Genomic DNA, 18,388 nt, shown 5'->3' on the forward strand with positions numbered 1-18,388 from the left:
TGAAATTGCAAATACAACTTCCCAGGACTTGTATTTGACTTTTTCTACATGGAAGTACAGGCTTTAATTTGCAGGGAGCTTGAGTTATATGTTTGGCTGGTAATTTCATCTCTTTTCCTCTCTTTTTCAATCTGAATATGTTTCTTAGGTAGAATACCATCACTTTGAGAAAAACTTGGACCCTCTTTTATCAGCATCATCTTATTTTGGTCAGTCACAATCTACACATCTTCTCATTTTTTACAACTGGTTAATCAGGTATGTAGTATTTTACATGTTTTTCCTGCCACCCATGTTACCTCCCCATTCCTTTTGTTTGTTGGACCAGTATGCTTTGGAGTATTATTGCACTTTGGATACATTTTTGGATTCTCAGTAACTGGACCCTCTACTATCATGGTGGGGTTCAAATCTATAGACTCTAGTTAATTTTAATCAGTCTCAATTCTCAAGGATTTGCCTTTTCTTCTCCTCCCTTTGACATTATCTGTCTTTCCTTCAGTTACTACCTTTGGTCCACCATTGCTCATTTATCAACCTCTGCTGTTTCTCTAAATTCCTGGGTTGTTGAAATTTATTGGGGAGGTATGCTAGCCTGCTCTACTTGTGGGGGTTCATATCACCCATTCATCCCTAAAGGATTTACTTCAGGCTCTTCTCCTATATTGTACGGTATTTGTGTGGTCATCCTGATTCCTTGGAATCCAAAATTGATGCTGCTGCTAGATTACATTCTTCCTTTTCTTCTCTGGCCACACACTTAATGCTTTGACTTCTTCCAAGGAGTTGCCTATCTTATTTCACAACCTCCATTCTCATCCAGACCCTTGCCTTTGTTGTGTAACTCCTGTCCTTACCCTCATTTTCCCACCCTTGAGCTGAATGATGCCAGCATTATAGCTAACATGATGGATGTTTCTGGACTGGTCGTGACCAAGTTGCTCCACTTTTGTCCATGTGGTGATATTTTTCAACAGTTCTGTAGGTTCTACTGATTCTGTCACAAGGTCTCTGCCATCAGTTCTGGTATACACCTCCCATTTCCCATTACTCTATTTCCTTCTGACCTCCTCAGGATCTGTCATCTCTCACATGTGTCACTGAGGCCATCCACAATTTGCTATAAAGAAGCTTTTGAGCAGCTGTGATACATTCAACTGGGGTTTTCTTCCCATCTTTTTGTGGTTCCCAAGAAGGTGGGAGATTTGAGACCTATTATCAATATGTCGTGGGTGATTTTGTTTTAGCAAGTCTCCCTCATTTCACAGTGATATGATGAGTGTTTTTTTTTTAGACTATATGACCAAGTTTGATGTGATGAAAACCTTTCTTAACATTCTTATTGCTTATGAGTTATGCCATTTTCTTTGGTTTCTCCATGTGAGTTGTGTGTGCTATTTTAGGGCCCTGCCATTCATAATTACTTTAGCTCCTTATATTTTTGTTGGGTGGTATATTCTTCTGGCTGCTACCTTTACTTGATGGGTCTTTGTACTCATCATTACATGGATGACTGGCTTCTGTTTGCTTTTCTTATCTAGAAGGAGAAGGCTTAGCTCGAACGAGGATAGAATTGAAGGAAGCTCCCAGATGAACAAGGTACTGAGAATGGGTAAGAATAGGCAGTCACAAAGGTTTTCACCTCACATTTTTACATTGCTTGAGAGGCTCTCTCTCTTCAGGGGAGGTAGGCTTCCAATGAAACTCTCATTCTTCTGGGTTGGGTTTTTATGTGCTCACTTTAGTAGACATTCCTCAATAAGTGTAACTTCTCTTTAGATCCCTTGGACCACTCTATTACCCATCCTTTCCCAATCAGGGCCAATCTGGCTTGAAGATTCAACAAACTCAAGACAACAGCAGGCTTCCTCCACCTTATCTGGATTTATTTGTGTCCATGTTAGAGGGCTGGGATGTTTCCACATATTCTGATTATTTGAGGAACTTCTTGTGATTATTCAAGCTTTGTCCCACTACCTTTTTCTTCTACAGGGGAGAGTGGCCTTAGCTTGCTGTGTTCCTTGTGCCCTGAACATCCCAACAAGATCCTCCCCTCTTTCATTGAGTGGTCCTTTAATTCTCACATACTTCAGTGGTTATATTCTCAGCTGAAAACACCTCTCATAAATGCCTTTATCACCCTGTGAAACACCAAACTTCCTTTTTTTTTTGGTATTCAGTTCCACATCTGCTGTCTCTAGGGATGGATGCATTCAGTCAAATTTGGAGTGGTCTTCACATCTATTCTTGCTCTCCTATTTAACTCTTCTCCAGAGTTCTACTCCATAAACAAACCACTCTGTATTCAGTCCTACTGGTGTATCAGTATTGGTTATTGCAACCATGGTTCTCACTGTGCTCACCTTTATTTGTACAACCTCTCTTACCTTTACCTTGTCTTGGCCTGTATTCTTTTAACCTAGTTCAGACATTCATTTTGAAATTTGCACACTTCTTCTTCACCCATAGTTTTTGTTAGGTCAATTGCCTCAGCTCAAGGATGGAATACAGGTGTTAGACCTTTCCTGTCCTGATTAATCAAACTTTCTTCATGGCCATTTACCAAAGGCAGTGGTCTACCTTCTGCTTTTGGTCTATTCAATGTGGCTTCCATTCTTCTCAATTCTTCACTTGGTTGTTGAAAAGGGCTTATCAACTTCTACTGTGTCTAGCTATCTGGCTGTCTCATTAAACACCTGACCCTTCTCCAAGTTTCATAAGGTTTTTGTTTTCCTCAGTCATTTCTTTCTTTTTCTGCTCCTTTTGAGTAATGCATTTTTTACATTCTGTTAATTTGCCTGAGTGGGAAGTCAGTGTGGCTCTTTATGCTCTTTCCTGTCTCCCTTTGAACCTTTGTTACTGTATTTCATTTACCATCTCTCTTTTAAGTCCTATTTTTCTCTCTTCCTTGCTTTTGGATCTTATTGGTAAATTATTTATGCCATTCATCTTATCCACATCCTTTACCATTCCTCTTATGTCATCTTATATACTGACTTGTCTTTCCATCTTAAGATCTAAGCTCTCCTGAAGGTAGTTTAACTTTCATACTTATCTCTTTACTTTCCATATCTCACCTGTACCTACACTGATCATGATTCACTTTTTTGTCTAGTTTGCTCCTTATGGTGTTATATGGCATGTACTGCTTCCTTTTTGTGTTCATGTCTCACATTTTTTATTCTCTGGAACTCCCCCTCGGTGTGGATTCCTGTATGTGGTGAGGGGACCTCCCAAGGAAGGTTCAGTTCTATCTGGTTACCTTCTCTGGGATCTAAACATTCACCCACGTGTTTGCCGTGCGTGGCGACCCGTGAAGGGGAGGAGAGGATCCTGGTGGTTGAGGGGTCCAACCCTAACACACCACTTTGGCCTCGAATTCCTGTAGACGGGCGGCCTTTGGGTGGCCCCCCTTGGGTCCGTCGGCTGGTCCACTTGGGCTAGAGTCAACCAAGTACCAGTGTTGGAAGTTCTCAACGGGTGTTGTGGACATTGTGCCTGATGCTGGTGTTTGAGTATAGTGCTCACGAAACCCTGGCGTTGCTGCATTGTCCTTGCATGACTTTGTAGTGCGTCCCCTTGTAGGGCTCCATGGTGGGTGGGGTCAGTGGGTACAGAAATTTTTTCTTTTTCCTATGGATCCTCTAAAAAATTTAAATAAAATTGTAAAAAAACAGTCAATGGGTAAGCGACCACGTCTTGATACTCAGAACAGCAATCTTCAACTTCAGTAACACACGTACCTCATTTTCTTATATTACATTCTCTTTCGGAAAAACCTTTCAGGCAAATGTCCCCTTTTTTATTCAAAAGGGACTAGAGGGACTTGCTGGCTCTCTAAAGTCAGTAAAGAAACTTCAATCTGGTGACATATTGGTTGAAACATCCACATCCCAACACAGTGAACTCCTCTTGAATTCAAAGGCAATTGGGGATGTACCTATTGAGGTTACCTCTTATGCTACCTTGAATTCTTCACGAGGAGTTATTGTTGAAAGGGATTTGAAGAACGTTCCCGAGTCAGAGATTCTCGCTGGTCTCTCCACTCAAGGAGTTTCTGCAGTGAGGCGCATCTCCACTCGCAAAGATGGAGTTACACTGCCAAGAAATACCCTCGTTTTAACATTTACTTCACCAAGTGCACCTGCCACCATCAAGGCAGGTTATCTCATTTGCAGGGTTCGGCCATACATACCAAACCCTCTTCGATGTTTCCAATGTCAGAGATTCGGCCACTCAAAGACATCTTGTCGTGGTTCCCTGACATGTGCTCATTGTGGAGGCAAGGACCACATTCCTTCAAACTACCGTCCAATTGCTTTGAAGAGTTGTCTCTGTAAGACCTCAGAAAGGATGGTTAATGTTTGTCTTGTTTGGTTTTTCGAATCAAACAACCTCCTCTCGCCCACTCAGTGTGGGTTTCGTCGAAAGCACTCCACCACAGACCACCTAATTCGACTTGAAACGTCAATCAGAGAAGCCTTTCTCAAACGCCAACATCTTGTATCAATATTCTTTGACATTGAGAAGGCTTATGACAGAACATGGAGGTATGGCGTTTTGCGAGACCTCCATACATATGGGTTATGTGGCCATTTACCTATGTTTATTAAAAATTTTTTAATGGACAGGAGATTCCAAGTTCGTGTGGGTTCAACACTTTCCCGTTCTTTTGTACAGGAACTTGGAGTCCCTCAGGGCTGTGTTTTGAGTGTCACACTTTTCAGTATAAAGATAAATGCCATCACTGAACAACTCCCTCTCACTATTGCGAATGGACTGTATGTCGATGACTTTCACATCTCATGTCAGTCGTCGAACATGAGATATATTGATGGCCATTTTTAATGGCCATTAATCTTTTTAATCTCATTTAAGTGTTGGATATTTATTCATTACACCTTTTTAATTGTGGTTCTCTTTTCACAGTTTCATTCTCTCTTGTTTAATTTGACATTGAAAAATGGCCAGAACATTAAATAACTCGACACCAGGACTGGAAAGGCCAACTTCAGGTGACTAATGCTGCTGTTTGAACTATCCGTTTGAACTACCTGTTAGTCATCCTGGCGAGTTGTTATTCCGATTTTGCTGCATGTCTTTTAAACTTTTGTTACTTTACCCTTTGGTACTGGCCATAATGACACATAACCCAGAACCAGGACAGGAAAGACCAACTTCAGGTGACTGACGGTGGTTCTGGTACTTGCCTTTTAGTCTTCCTGGTGTGTTATGATCATTACCATTCTGCTACAGAAGTTCTTTACAACTTTATAGATTGGATGTCAACATTGGTTTTATGCAATTTTCTGTTTTTAATTGCTGTTTTGTTTTTACCTTTGTTTACTTTTACAAATTTTACTACATTTACTTTACTTTTACCTTTTTACTGGACATTTGGCTACTCGTTATTACGATTTTGCCATATGTCTTTTAAAACTTCTATTGTTTTACCTTTTGATAATGGCTGCTATGACACATAACCCAAAACCAGGACTGGAAAGGCCAACTTCAGGTGACTGACGGTGGTTCTTGAACTTACCTGTTAGTCTTCCTGGCGGGTTATGATCATTACCATTTTGCTAGAGTAAGTACTTTACAATTTCTTTTATTCTGCTTTCTCTCTTACCATTTTAAACTAGGTGTCAACATTGGTTTTATGCTTTTTCTGTTTTTCAATGATGTTTTGTTTTACCTTCATTTCCTTTTCTGTATTTTACTACATTTAATTTATTTTTACCTTTTAACCGGATGTTTGGTGCAGATAGCCTAGCTGCTTTGTGCCATAAAACACTAAATCAATCAATCAAATCAACCACAGAGGGTCACTGTATCATTGACATTTCTCCTCATCAAATTTGCACATTACCATATTTTTCACTACTTGCCTTTGTCTTCTTTTGTAGAAAATCATTTAGGTTGGAATGTGGACTACTTCAAATACCTTTATCACTCATTAATTTGAGTACAGTCTGGCTGTATCTTCTTCTAGTGGATAGTGTTCCTCTAGTGGCAATTCTACATGTCTTTTTTCCATTGACTTGGGTAACTCTTATCACCTTCTTTCATTTATGTTTTTATTTTCAACAGTCCTAGTTTTAACTAATGGTAATGGGAGCACACTTTGTGATATGTGTTACTTTGCCACAAGCCTACACAATTTACTGATTGCACTATAATGCCCACTATGGAAATAGTGTGTTCCTCAAGACCACTAGTGGCATAGCCTTTGGTGTGTGTGTGTGTTTATAGATATCAGTAAGTTTCACTCAGTGGTGAACCATTATCAGTAAATCAGAAGGGGATTTCTAATTTAATATATTGTGGCTGGTGTGATTTTCTGAATAGGGAATTCCAGACACCCATTGCACTTTCTTTAATTTGATATTCTCTGACTTTCTACTGTAGGAAGAGCAGTACCATCCCAAACAAAGTATCCAACCTAGGCTTCATCTTTATTTAGCTTAGAAATTTAATTTACTATTAATATTCAGGATTTTTCACTCTAAGAAGAGGGAAAATGGTTTCCCTCTTTTCATTTTCTCTGCATGTTTTTTCTCAGGTTGACAGCTACTGATTAGAGTAGGTCCAGCCTAGGTTGGATACTTTGTTTGGGATGGTACTATTCTGTTCCTACAGTTCTATATACTAGAAACTCCTCTTCTTAATAATTCCAGTTGCAGGAAGTTCTTTCCCTGCTCCTACCCTGGAGAACAGGGATTTTGTCTGCTTCATTATATATGCTCCAGGATGTACGTATGCTGTTTCTAGAGTTGAGTAAATGTTGAATGTCCTCTTCGTAATTCCAAATAAAGGATGCTTTTTCCCTGTATTTACAGTTGAGTTATTTATGATTTATGCATGTAATATTGGTTAAAAATATTGAGTTGAGTTGACATCACGACATTATTGTACTAGATTTGATTTGTTGTACTTTCTGCTTCTACAGTGGTTTTTGGATTTTGCTGAGGACAAGTTATGAAACCTCATTTGTTTGATTGGGACTGTGTATGTACATAGCTAATTCAGCTATTTTGCTAGGGATTGCACCCATTAGAACAAATTTAACTTGTACATATTCTTTTGTTTTGCACATGTCAGATTCATTCCCTTTTTGCAAGGCAAAGAGCATACTTATTCCAAAAGTAGTATGTTACTCCACAAATGTGCTTCATTTTCATCTCAATGCACACCCATTTATTCTGGGTGGTTGCTTTATGCTTGTTTTCAGTTTTGTGTTTTTAATCCAGCCCCTCCACCTTTGCAGTGTGAGATTCTAACTTTCCAGTGGAGGTAAGACCATATTGAAAGTTAACATTTTCTCATACTGAAAATGTATTTCCTATATATACTTACCTCTGTCACACATTTCCAATCCTTTTTCTCCACTGCAGGTGTTCTTCTTTTGGAGGCTGCCAATTCTTGAAAGTGAATATTAAGCAGGAATAGCAAAGGGAACCAGGGCACAAATATAGGTGATGCAATACTATTGGTGAAGAATAATCACATTTTCAGAAATGGCATGAAATTGATGGGGTATATAGGGTGGTGTGAGATTGCTTTGTGTAAGAGAAAGTTAAATATGTATTAGAAGTACTTTTTCATTGTAAAGAAAATGTTAACTTTTGTGTATTATATGTTTTCAGTCTCATTACTTCATTTTATATTGTTTCAATTAATTAAAATGTTAGTTACACCTTTTGATTAATATCCAATATCTTGACTGTTTATACTGTTATTTAATGCACCTATCTGTCAGCTTTAATATCCAGTTCACCTGGATATATCATATATTTAAAAACAAAAGCAATATTACACCTTTTATTGATGAGTTTTTTATACATCACAATTTTATTGGTGTAAAATGTAAAGATGCTTAGGTTTTAAATATAATATCTGTATTTTTTAGGTGAAAACAGTAATCAAAGTTTATTTCCATATTGATATAGAAGTAAACAGTTAAAAGTTTAGAATATGATTTATAACTTTATTGTTCTTACATATTTCTTATAAATTTGAAGTAGTCATTACATATAATAAAATGACTTGTTATATATGTAATTTTTTTGTCTAGTTTGCTCTTTTAGTAAATTACATGAGTGATGAATGTTATGCTAATAAAAATAGTCATAATCTGTGTAAAGGTTAGCATAAACTTGGATAAATACATAATGAATTAAATATATGTTTATTTTTTTCAGGAACATGGGGTGAAATTTATTTTTACTCTTGTTGGAGGTCATATTTCACCCATCTTAGTTGCTGCAGAAAAATGTGGTATAAGAGTTGTAGACACGCGGCATGAGGTATTATTTAATTTTATCTACTTTTCTCCTTAAAAGGTCTTGATTTTGCTATAAAACTATCTTTACAGTGTGTCAAATGTATAATTTCATTTTTTTTTTTAAATATATATGACATTGACTATAAGAAACAAGATCAGTTTAAAAACCTATTCATGGACATAAAAATTATTATGATAGTTGATATAGGAGGTGAAAAATGGCCATTTATGCATTAACAGGATTTTTTGAACATTTAAATGAAAGGTATCTTCTGTAAGTTATATGAAGTGAGAAATTGATTTTTTGACCCTCTCCCAAATGTGATTACAGGCACCAAATCATTATTCCAAATAATATAGAAGCCACAATATGGCCACCTATAAGTCGTGGCTACCTTCTTTATGGCCATCTTTGGTAGTTTAGTTTCCTCTGGAATGCAGAAGTGTCATCATGCAGATCTTTAAGTAAGTTTGAAAAACATGAAAACAATTGAAAAGTATTGTGTGATTGATAATTTGGAGTTCAGGGTAAAGATAAAGGTGTGACAACCGAATCAATACACAAGTTTTTGGTACTTTGAAACAACCTTTGATTTACATTACACATTCACCAACCAGCACGACCTTTGTTTGATAATTAAACCATAAAACATGATCTTAATTAAATGTAGTTTACATATAATGCTCTGAAGAATGTGTCAGTTGTATTTATCTTGACTGTGATTTACGCATAATCTTTGATTTGTACAGGTTCACTATTCTTGGCATTAGATTTTTCAATATAAGATTTGTTCAAATGGTTAACATGATCTATGTATTTTTTGTACTACTTTCAATCATTTTTCAAAAGGGTTTGTATACATCATTGTTCAAGACTTGTATCAACATTGTTGTTTTAGTGAAACTTTAGGGAGAGCATAGACAGCATGTTTGAGAATTTTAATGGACTGTCACTGCTTGTTGAAGGAAGCATAAAGAAGTCCTTAGTGTAGCAGGCAAAAAAAGTCCCCTTTTCATTCAACAGGCAGTTGTATTAACATTATATTATTTAAAGGGGCATCTATTGAGGAGTTTATAATGCACAAATATTATGTCTGTAACCCATTTATAACATAGAAAATGAATATCTTTATTCAGGTTTTAGTACAGTTGGTTCTTATCTCGCCATTGTGAGATTAACATAAAATGTAATTTTTCTCCAGAATTGTTTGATTAAACTATGTTGACATAATAAGGATTTCACATGTGAAATTTGAAATTTTTCTGATTCACAAAGAGTATTTTTAATCTTAAAATGAAAATTACTTTGCATCTTGGACAGGCATTTTGTGTTAACATGTCTTTCACTCAAGTGAGCTTTCTCAACATCAATGTTTGGTTGAAGAATCTATAACACCAACTGTTGTGGAAACATTTTTGTGTACTTATTTAAAAGCAGTTCTACCTTTTTAGACTTTGTAGCTCTTATTTTTTACAACGGGACTTGTGTAAGATGATCATTTAAATGCTGTCTGATTTTGTTTGCTCTAGCATGGTATCAAGTTTTCCTATATTTTCCTATTTATTCATATGTTTCATAGAAATAACTATTGTTTCCCTGTATTTTCTATTTTCATTCTATATTTTCTTACATTTACAAAACTGAATAAGCAAGAGATATATAAAAATTCAAAGAAAAATGACATACTTAATGTAAACAGTTTGCTGAAAAAATGTTACAAAATTGTCTTTTAAGACTTTCTATATTTCTGCACTTTTCCTCAATATACTTGGATTTCTTCAAGATGTGACCACTGCTCAGTCCAGCTACTAACAGCCTTATTTATTGGATATACTTCCTGGATCCATTTAGATCAAAGAAACATTTGTTCTCATCTTTTAATGGACTGGGTTTTTTGGCAGAAAAATAAAACATAATTATTATAATACATTCATTTGTGTGGGAAAATGCAGTATTAAGTACTATTGTGGTAATAACAGAATCTTTTGTAAATTTTGGAAGAAGGAAAAGTTAGAATATTTATACTGGGTAAATTTTAACTAGAGCAACCTATTTAAATATTTTTCAAAGAAAAATTCAGTATGCAGGCTTGGGGTTCTGATTCACTGATCTCTGTTATGTTGAAGGATTTTTGACAGAAACTTTCTTTTCTTTGTTCTACTTTGGTAAGATTTTTTTTTTTCAATTTCTTCCTTCTCACTTCAGTACTCTGTTGCTGGAACTTGTTGGGGAGGGTTGCCCTTATGTTTACCTCCAGCTTATATCAGAGACCTTTGTCCAGCTCCTCTCCTCTATCAGTGGGTTTTTGATAGAATACTTGATTCTTTGTAGTAATGTGCTGAAGCTGCATACCAACATTTTTCCTTGACTACTCTTTTGCCCTGTCTTTCTCATGCTCCTTTTCTTCCAGTTTCTGTCTCCACCCTCTCGACTTCTTTCTGTTCACTATTCTTCTATTCTGTTCCTTTTTTCCCATCTGTTTTTCCATTATCCATAGATTTCAGTGCCTAAAGTATTGTCAGTAATTATCCTTTGGTCTCAGAAGTAGTAGAGGCCCATTGTGAATGTATTGATTCTTTTTGTAGTCAACCATTGGGGACTACAGGTTTGTCCATTAGTCTTATCCATTGTTTTCCTCTCTTCCCCCCTTTGTTTTTCTTGTTCTCATTACATTTCCTCCTCCAGGGAATCCTGTCTCTCATTAGCATCTTCCTGGAGTGATGTCAGATCTTTTGGCCCAGAATGCTATCCTGCCTATTTCTTGTTCTCCAGTGTATCAGGGATTGGCATCTGGTTATCATTCTGTCACATCTCCATCAGTTTCTTGACCTTCATCATTTTGCATTGTTGACTTTTCTCACCCACAGGTGTTTCTTTTTTCTCCAGGGATTTGAATGACCATAGTTGATGTTTCTTATTCTTATCTCAATGTTCCCATCTCCCTAACATTAAATAAATAGTTTGTACATCATAGTTGAGTTTGTCAGTTCTGAGCTTTTCCTTTTGGTCTGGCATTGGGTACACATATTTTTTTTTGTTCCATAGTATGTTCCTTTGCTTGACACATTTATGGCTTGGGATTGAGATTCCACAATTGTATGAACGATTGGCCTATTTTATCTCTAACAGGTATTTTCAGACCATACTACTCTCCTTCTGTGGGAACTGGCTTATCTGTGTTGACTAGTCTAGCTGGGGAACTCTCATCTTGCACCCATCCATTATTTAGTTCATTTGGATGTCTTTCTCACTTGGGCCTTAGAGAGTTTGATTTCCACAGTTCTACCCACTCTTTCTCTTGTGGGGGAATTTGGGCTTCCTTTGAACTCCTTTTTTATCTTGGATTATCCTCATGTATCTTATAGTGAACTGTACATGAATAATGGAATCTCTTTCTCAGGATCCCTTGGATGGTGTAATTCCTTGATCTTTAAGTTTTTCTGTGGCTTTGTTTTTTTATGGGCTTTTCTCATATCAATTTTTTTTGCTACTTATGATGATGTCTTCTGTTCTACATCTGTCAGTACTGGCAGTGGATATGTTCAGTCAGGAATGATCCAGTCTCTTTCTTTGTGCTTATACTCTATTCATTACATCTATTGTTCTCCATTTCTTTGGTCTTTCTGATGGTTCCTTTTGACCAACTTAATTGTGGATTTCTCTGCTGAGCACTCTTTTTCCTCTTCTATTCCCTTCTTGTTCAGCACCATACCTCTCCCATCCATACATCTATGTCATCAATCAGCTTTCTGTATGAGATTTGTTGGTCCCTTGCAGAATAAATTAAACTCTCTTCAGATGTAACCTTTCTGTCCCATTCTGTTTGCCTGTTCTTCAATGAAGTTTATAAACAGGAATGAAATGTTTATAATTGTTGGTCTTTGCTTCAATTCTTTCCATTTTCTTCTTGTCCTGTTCACCATCTGTTTGTGTTTTTACATGGCATTTCAAGCAGGGCTTATCTATCTCAACCACTTCTGGTTACAGGCAGCTCTTTTAGCTACTTTTCAAATTCCTGTTTCCATGAGGTGTTTTCATTCCCAGTCCACACTATACTCATTTCCTTTCTTTCACCTCCATAGCTCTCTCCATATTTCTTGCCTATCTGACTGGAACCTAAATGTTGTTCTCCTTGCTATTGCCTTACCTCCACTTGAACCTTTGTCTTTATGTTCCTCATACCATCTGTCCTTTAAAACTTGTTTCCACCTCCTCCTTGCTGTGATAAATGGTATTCTGATATGTATGCTAACAGTTCTTCCAAATTCCTGTAATTTTGTTTTCAGTAGAAAAATGGATAGTTTCATAAGTGCTGCCATCTTGGAAGTTTCAAGAAATTAAAACCTTATTTTCGAGTCTGTTATATCCACACAAAGAATGAAACTTCCATAATGAATGAAATAAAATAGTTGCTGACTGATGTATTTTACAAAAAAGCCTATTATAAGTTCATATTTCTATTTATAGATGGTGTGGCTTGTACAGTAGTTTAGTGTTGGTAAAACACAAAGATTTTCACAGTTAACCATTCTTAGATAGCAGTGGAAGAGTTAAACATGACAGAGAGAAGCACGACTTTGAACGTTAACTTTGTACTATTTGGTTTCTTCTAATCCAAAGAAAGGAACAAAAAGTTTCAGAACAACAACAAACATAAAGAGCTTTAACATCTGTTATTCATCCTGATGAGAGTGTTATTATTTCATGCACTACACCAACTGTAGCACTAATGAGGTATATTTATATTTAAATATACTTGTTTTTATAATATCAAATGTACACTTCATTCAGTATCTTTGGAATTAATTAGTCTACTGGTTACTCATAACGGAATAAGTAAACCACAGGACAGTAGGTATCTCAATTGCATATTGATCATCTTGCTAGGAACTACAAACAAAATCCTTTATGAAATTTAAATTGCTCTCAAAGAGTAATAGAAATAGGGAATTGATGTAAAATGTGGACATCGCAGTTGATACTGTGATGAATCAGCAAATTATTATAAACCAAGAAAGTTTCAAAGCTCAGATGCCTCTAAGGAATAATAAAGAGCCAACCATACATTAGAAGTTGATAATTAATTAAATTTAAAAGTTAAGTTCATCTAAAAGTACTCTCTCTTCCTCTATGTAAATGAGTTTATTATATAAAGAAATCAGTACATAAATTAGTGGGTTCATTGACAGGAAGCCTTGAACATGTTGATCAGTACAGTGTTTTACAGCTACTGTTATTTGACCTGATCCGATAATGAAAGGTGTAAATTACTTCAAGAAATGAAGCAAGAGAATAGAATGATGCAAACAAAATCCAGCAAGAAGAAATTTGGAAGTTACCCTCTTTGTGGGAAGCTTCTGTACGTAACATGTGTGGGTAATTGACAACAGGGAAAAGTGCTTAATAGACTTCATGCAGAAATAAGTTTGTAAGGTTAGGCTTGCTTCAACAGTTTCACAGTCTCTGACTAAAAATTCCCTGTATGCAAAATGACAGTAACTACATTAGTGATTGAACTTCCAGCAACAACAAAGTAAGCACTTATTATACCACCAAGATGTGAATTAATCATACTAGGACTTATTAGGAACAACTTTAGATTTCACGACTGTAACATGCTACAACCAAATGATTCAGATTATCTTTAGGGGTTACTGTGGAAGAATGCTTTTTGTATCTGAAGCCTTAATCATTAGAGTTGTAAGTGTAAAAACAAATCTGACATATTCTTGGTTGGAACGTTACAAGATCTGAAGCTGCACAAGTAGTACTTCCATATCAGAGAATACTGGAAGTAGTCATCTTAAAAATAAAATTTTTAAAGTCTGGTGTCGAATCTTAACATAAGGGGACTTTACCAAAATATATACAAGAGTTGTATGATTGGAGTTTTGAAAGGCTCACAACTGATCAACACCATAGATTAACATGACTTCCTCATAGAATACTAAGATACCTTTTTCAATGAACCTCATAACTTAGTATGTATAAATAAAATATCTCCTAAGATTGATACTAATCAAAATGATCACATGGCATGATACTATTGACAGTCAGAGTTGCCAGCACTGGATCATTTGACCAGTAATTTTCTATCGGCAGTTTTCTCATAGTACCCATTAAAAGAATGACAAGAAATATTTTTCATTTCACATGTGGCCTAGCATGGCCAGGTGGCTAGGATGTTCAAACCATAATTTGAGAGTTGCAGGTTTTTGAATTTCTGTCACACCAAACATGCTCATCCTTCCAGCTGTGGGATGTTATCATGTGACAATCCCAGTATTCATTGGTGAAAGAGTAGCCCAAGAGTTGGTGGTGGGTGATGATGAGCAGATGTTTTTTCTCTAGTCTTATACTGCTAAATTAGGGATGGCTAGTGCAAATAGTTCTCATATAGCTTTGTGCAAAATTCAAAACAAACCAAACTTACATTTCATATGCATCAGTTGTAGACCACTAGTCCATTCTGCTTTTAGGCTTTGGGTGGTTCAGTTTCAAGAATGTTTTCAGCAAACTTATTTTCTTCAGTGACCATCATATTCACAAAATATTCCTTTACAAACAGTTTGCAAATGTCTGCTGAAATGTTCTTTGGTAGCAAATATGCAACCACTTGAGGCTGTGTAGTAACAGAAATATCAGTTGGATTAATATATGTATGCTGGACAGTTGCCGTCCATAAACTGATACTGGTATTCAGTACCACAAAAAGTATAATGGTTTGTCATTGTCAGTTACTGAGGTATTAACTTGAATGTTTATGTGATCTGTACATTCAAGGCCTCTTTCATCATCAGATCCAGAACTACTAGGCTCATAATTACTATATCTACGTTGTTCTACTCAAGTGATTCTGGATCAGATTATTGTAAAATTATTTCAGTTTTACTCAGATGAAAATGTTTGCACAACCCTGCTTTTTTGTAGCTATAATGGCAGCCAAAACAAACCACTGGGTACATTTTGGGTCATGTGACTTGAAACTAGTGAAAAACTTTTTCTGTTGTTCAAAACAAGGCAGAGCACACACAATCATTATACGGTACTAAGAGACTGTTTATCTCTGTACTTGCATGTTTGTATAGCCCCTTTGCTGATTCATCTGTAAATGCATCAGACAGCCCCTGTCTAGATATTATACAATATCCTGAATTTGAGTGTTTGACTTAAGCTGTTTCTTAACTAAAAGGAATGATTAATATTTTAATATGTCATGAGCAGGAAATTTATTAACACTGTATATGCATACCTCAAAGACTTACAAAACTGATGATTGTATGTGTACTTTCAATTGTATATTGGAGACAAAATATGTTGAATTTTAATGAAACCAATACCCATTAATTATTCATTCATTGTGTTGTATGTGTAGAAATGCCATTTCAGTCTAAGTTTACTTCATGTAGAAAGCAATAATAAAACAACTCTTTATCAAAAAAGTTACTACAAATTTATTTTTAATCTAGAGTTATGTGTTGCTAATTGTTATAAATCTGTAGATAACCTTAATGAAGCAATAACTTTTGTCACTAATTTTTGTTTGGAAGCTGTATGAATATAAATGTTTAGCAGAAGACACTTTTTGAAATCTTCATTTACTGTGAAACAGTAAGCTATTTCACAAGTAAAAATATATTTTTAAATTTAAATAAAGTATACAACAAAAACTTGAAATACATTATGTAACTAAAACCATATACTAAACATAATAATGTAAAAAGGATTTGATTTCAGATACAATTATTTTTAAAAGTTATTTTAACTGTTTCTGGTTAAAAACAAACAGTAAATATTAATGCAACCTTCAGAAGCTGATAACTGATGCTTATATGTGAATAAAAGTGCTCTATCTTTTAATTTAACTTTTTTTTTTAAATGTTTGGTATTTAAGCATACATATTTCATTTTCTGAAATTTTTAAGAGTATTGTAATTATGTATATGTCACCTTTTAGGGCTATCTGGAACTGGCCATTTTTACAACATATTAAATATTTAAAATATCAAACATTTGGGCTGTATTTCCTGAAGCACTACAAACAATAATTTATTGGTATATGAATTTTCAGTTTGTTAGGATCAATAATTAGTCATTTTGATTCTAATATTTGTATATTTATAGGCAACTGCAGTTTTTGCAGCTGATGCTGTGGCTCGTCTGTCTGGGTCAGTAGGTGTAGCAGCTGTCACTGCTGGACCAGGTATAATACTTTAATTAATTTATTTATATCATGAATACACGTCACCATACAGTGGTAAACCATGAAGTGTAAAAGATGTGGTACTAAATAGTATTTTTTTTTCCCTTACAATTTATGAAATTTAACTGATGATTTTATCTCTTTGTTAAATAGATATTTTAAACTTCTTTTAATCATGAACAAATTAACAATTTATCAAGATAACCTTCAAGTTATATCAGTATGTCAGGCTATAATAAACAAAATTTATTTGTAATACTTTTCCAATAAGTTTAAGGTTACTAGTTTACATGCATTTCCTTCAGTGAAAATAGCTGGTCTGCAAAGGTATAGAAATTCAGATTGATTATACTACTATCATTTATAATTCACAAAACATGAACCTCGTAATTTTAGTACTTTTTGAAAGTTGGATTTTTTTTTCTTCGGGAATGAATTAGAAATGGGTAATAAGTGTATTGTAACTCATCATAACAAAGAAGTGCTAAGTTGTTTCTCAGTAGGAATGTTGCACATGTGACTGATTTCAGCTGTACCAAAAGATAGGATTTTAGCTAAGAATGGAAGAGTGAAAAACATAATAGTATGGGGTTTGGAGATAGGTAGAGAAATGATTTAAAAATATTTTTTAAAGTAATATGAAAACCAAATTGGGCCATAAAAAAGGAAAGTGAAACAGTAGAAATAATTAAAGATGAAAATTAATAAAAATATCTCAGTTCATTATCTTTTAAGTTATTTATGCAATTCTTATTTTTCCTTTTTTACATTAAAGTTAAGAAAAGTGTTTCTAATCTTTATTCTCATTCTCATGCTATTTATAACCTACTTTAATTTTCAGGTTAGTTTTCTTCCTTTTTAAATCATGTTCTTAGCTTTCCTTCTCATAAATTTTTTGTCACACCCTCTTTTTGTGATATTTTCAATTTTTCATTCATAGGAAATTAAGCATGCTATAAGTGCTGTTGTTTGTGTTGTATAGTTAAAATTTATATTTCTTGCTTTATATGCTACTTTTGCAAACACTATTGTTGAGAAAACATATTGTATTAGTTTTTATTATTATTTTTAATGTAAAGATTAGTTGTATCATACAGTTAGTCTATAAATTGAGGAATAACCTAAAATGCTGATAAAAATATGTTACCACATCTAACATATTAATATTATTCTAATTAACTTAAATAACTGAAACCTCCTCTTCTAGTATTATAGCATTTTGCAACAACATGGGACCTAGTGGTTCCTCTTGGCTGTTCTACACTCTAAACTTAAAAACAACTTATCATTCATATACTTATCAAGCTTTTATTAAACTCATTTAAATTTACTGCCTCTACAACATCTGAAGGCAACCCGATCCAAAGGGCAATCACTCTTTTAGAAAAATCAAACTGTCATAACTGAAGATGATTCCTACTCTTTCAAAATTTACACTTGTGCCCCCAAGTTCTACTATTCTTATTGCTAAATATACAAAAAAAATGTTGCATCAGTACTGTTGATTCTTTTTACAATCTTAATAAATCAATCAGATCACCCCAAACTCTTCTTTTTTCAAGAGAAAACAATTTGAGAGATTTCAGCCTCTCCTCATATGAGAACCCATCTATCCATGCACCATTATAGTAATCCTTCTCTGAACCCTTTCCAACAACTTGATGTCTTTCTTCAGGTAAGGTGCCCTAGACTAAATACAGTATTCCAAGTGTGACCTAACCAGTGACATGTAAAATGAAATTATAACCTCTTTAGCCTTGTATTTATTATTTTTCTAGATAACACTTAAAATCCTATTTGCTTGGATGATTGTAGAGAGAGATTGACTACTACACCAAGATGTTTTTTTTTTGTTACTTGGTTAAGATTATTCCCATTCAAATTATGATAACCCACATGC

The 18,388-nt window shown here is 34.9% G+C and overlaps 1 protein-coding gene across 5 annotated transcripts in view; it reads left to right on the forward strand.

The window, feature by feature from the left end:
• Nucleotides 1-18,388, forward strand: part of LOC143225072 (2-hydroxyacyl-CoA lyase 2-like) — a 109,990-nt gene that overhangs the window by 15,007 nt on the left and 76,595 nt on the right. For 3 of the 5 annotated variants that reach the window (XM_076453787.1, XM_076453793.1, XM_076453802.1), the window contains exons 3-4: nucleotides 8,202-8,306; nucleotides 16,410-16,488. In XM_076453787.1, the coding sequence (XP_076309902.1) occupies nucleotides 8,202-8,306; nucleotides 16,410-16,488 (184 nt within the window). Of the gene's footprint in view, nucleotides 1-7,394; nucleotides 7,476-8,201; nucleotides 8,307-8,635; nucleotides 8,750-16,409; nucleotides 16,489-18,388 lie in introns of those variants that run through there. The other 2 variants (XM_076453811.1, XM_076453821.1) reach the window with 2 other exon arrangements.

This window comes from Tachypleus tridentatus, chromosome 1 (assembly GCF_004210375.1).
Source record: "Tachypleus tridentatus isolate NWPU-2018 chromosome 1, ASM421037v1, whole genome shotgun sequence".
Lineage (NCBI taxonomy): Eukaryota > Metazoa > Arthropoda > Merostomata > Xiphosura > Limulidae > Tachypleus > Tachypleus tridentatus.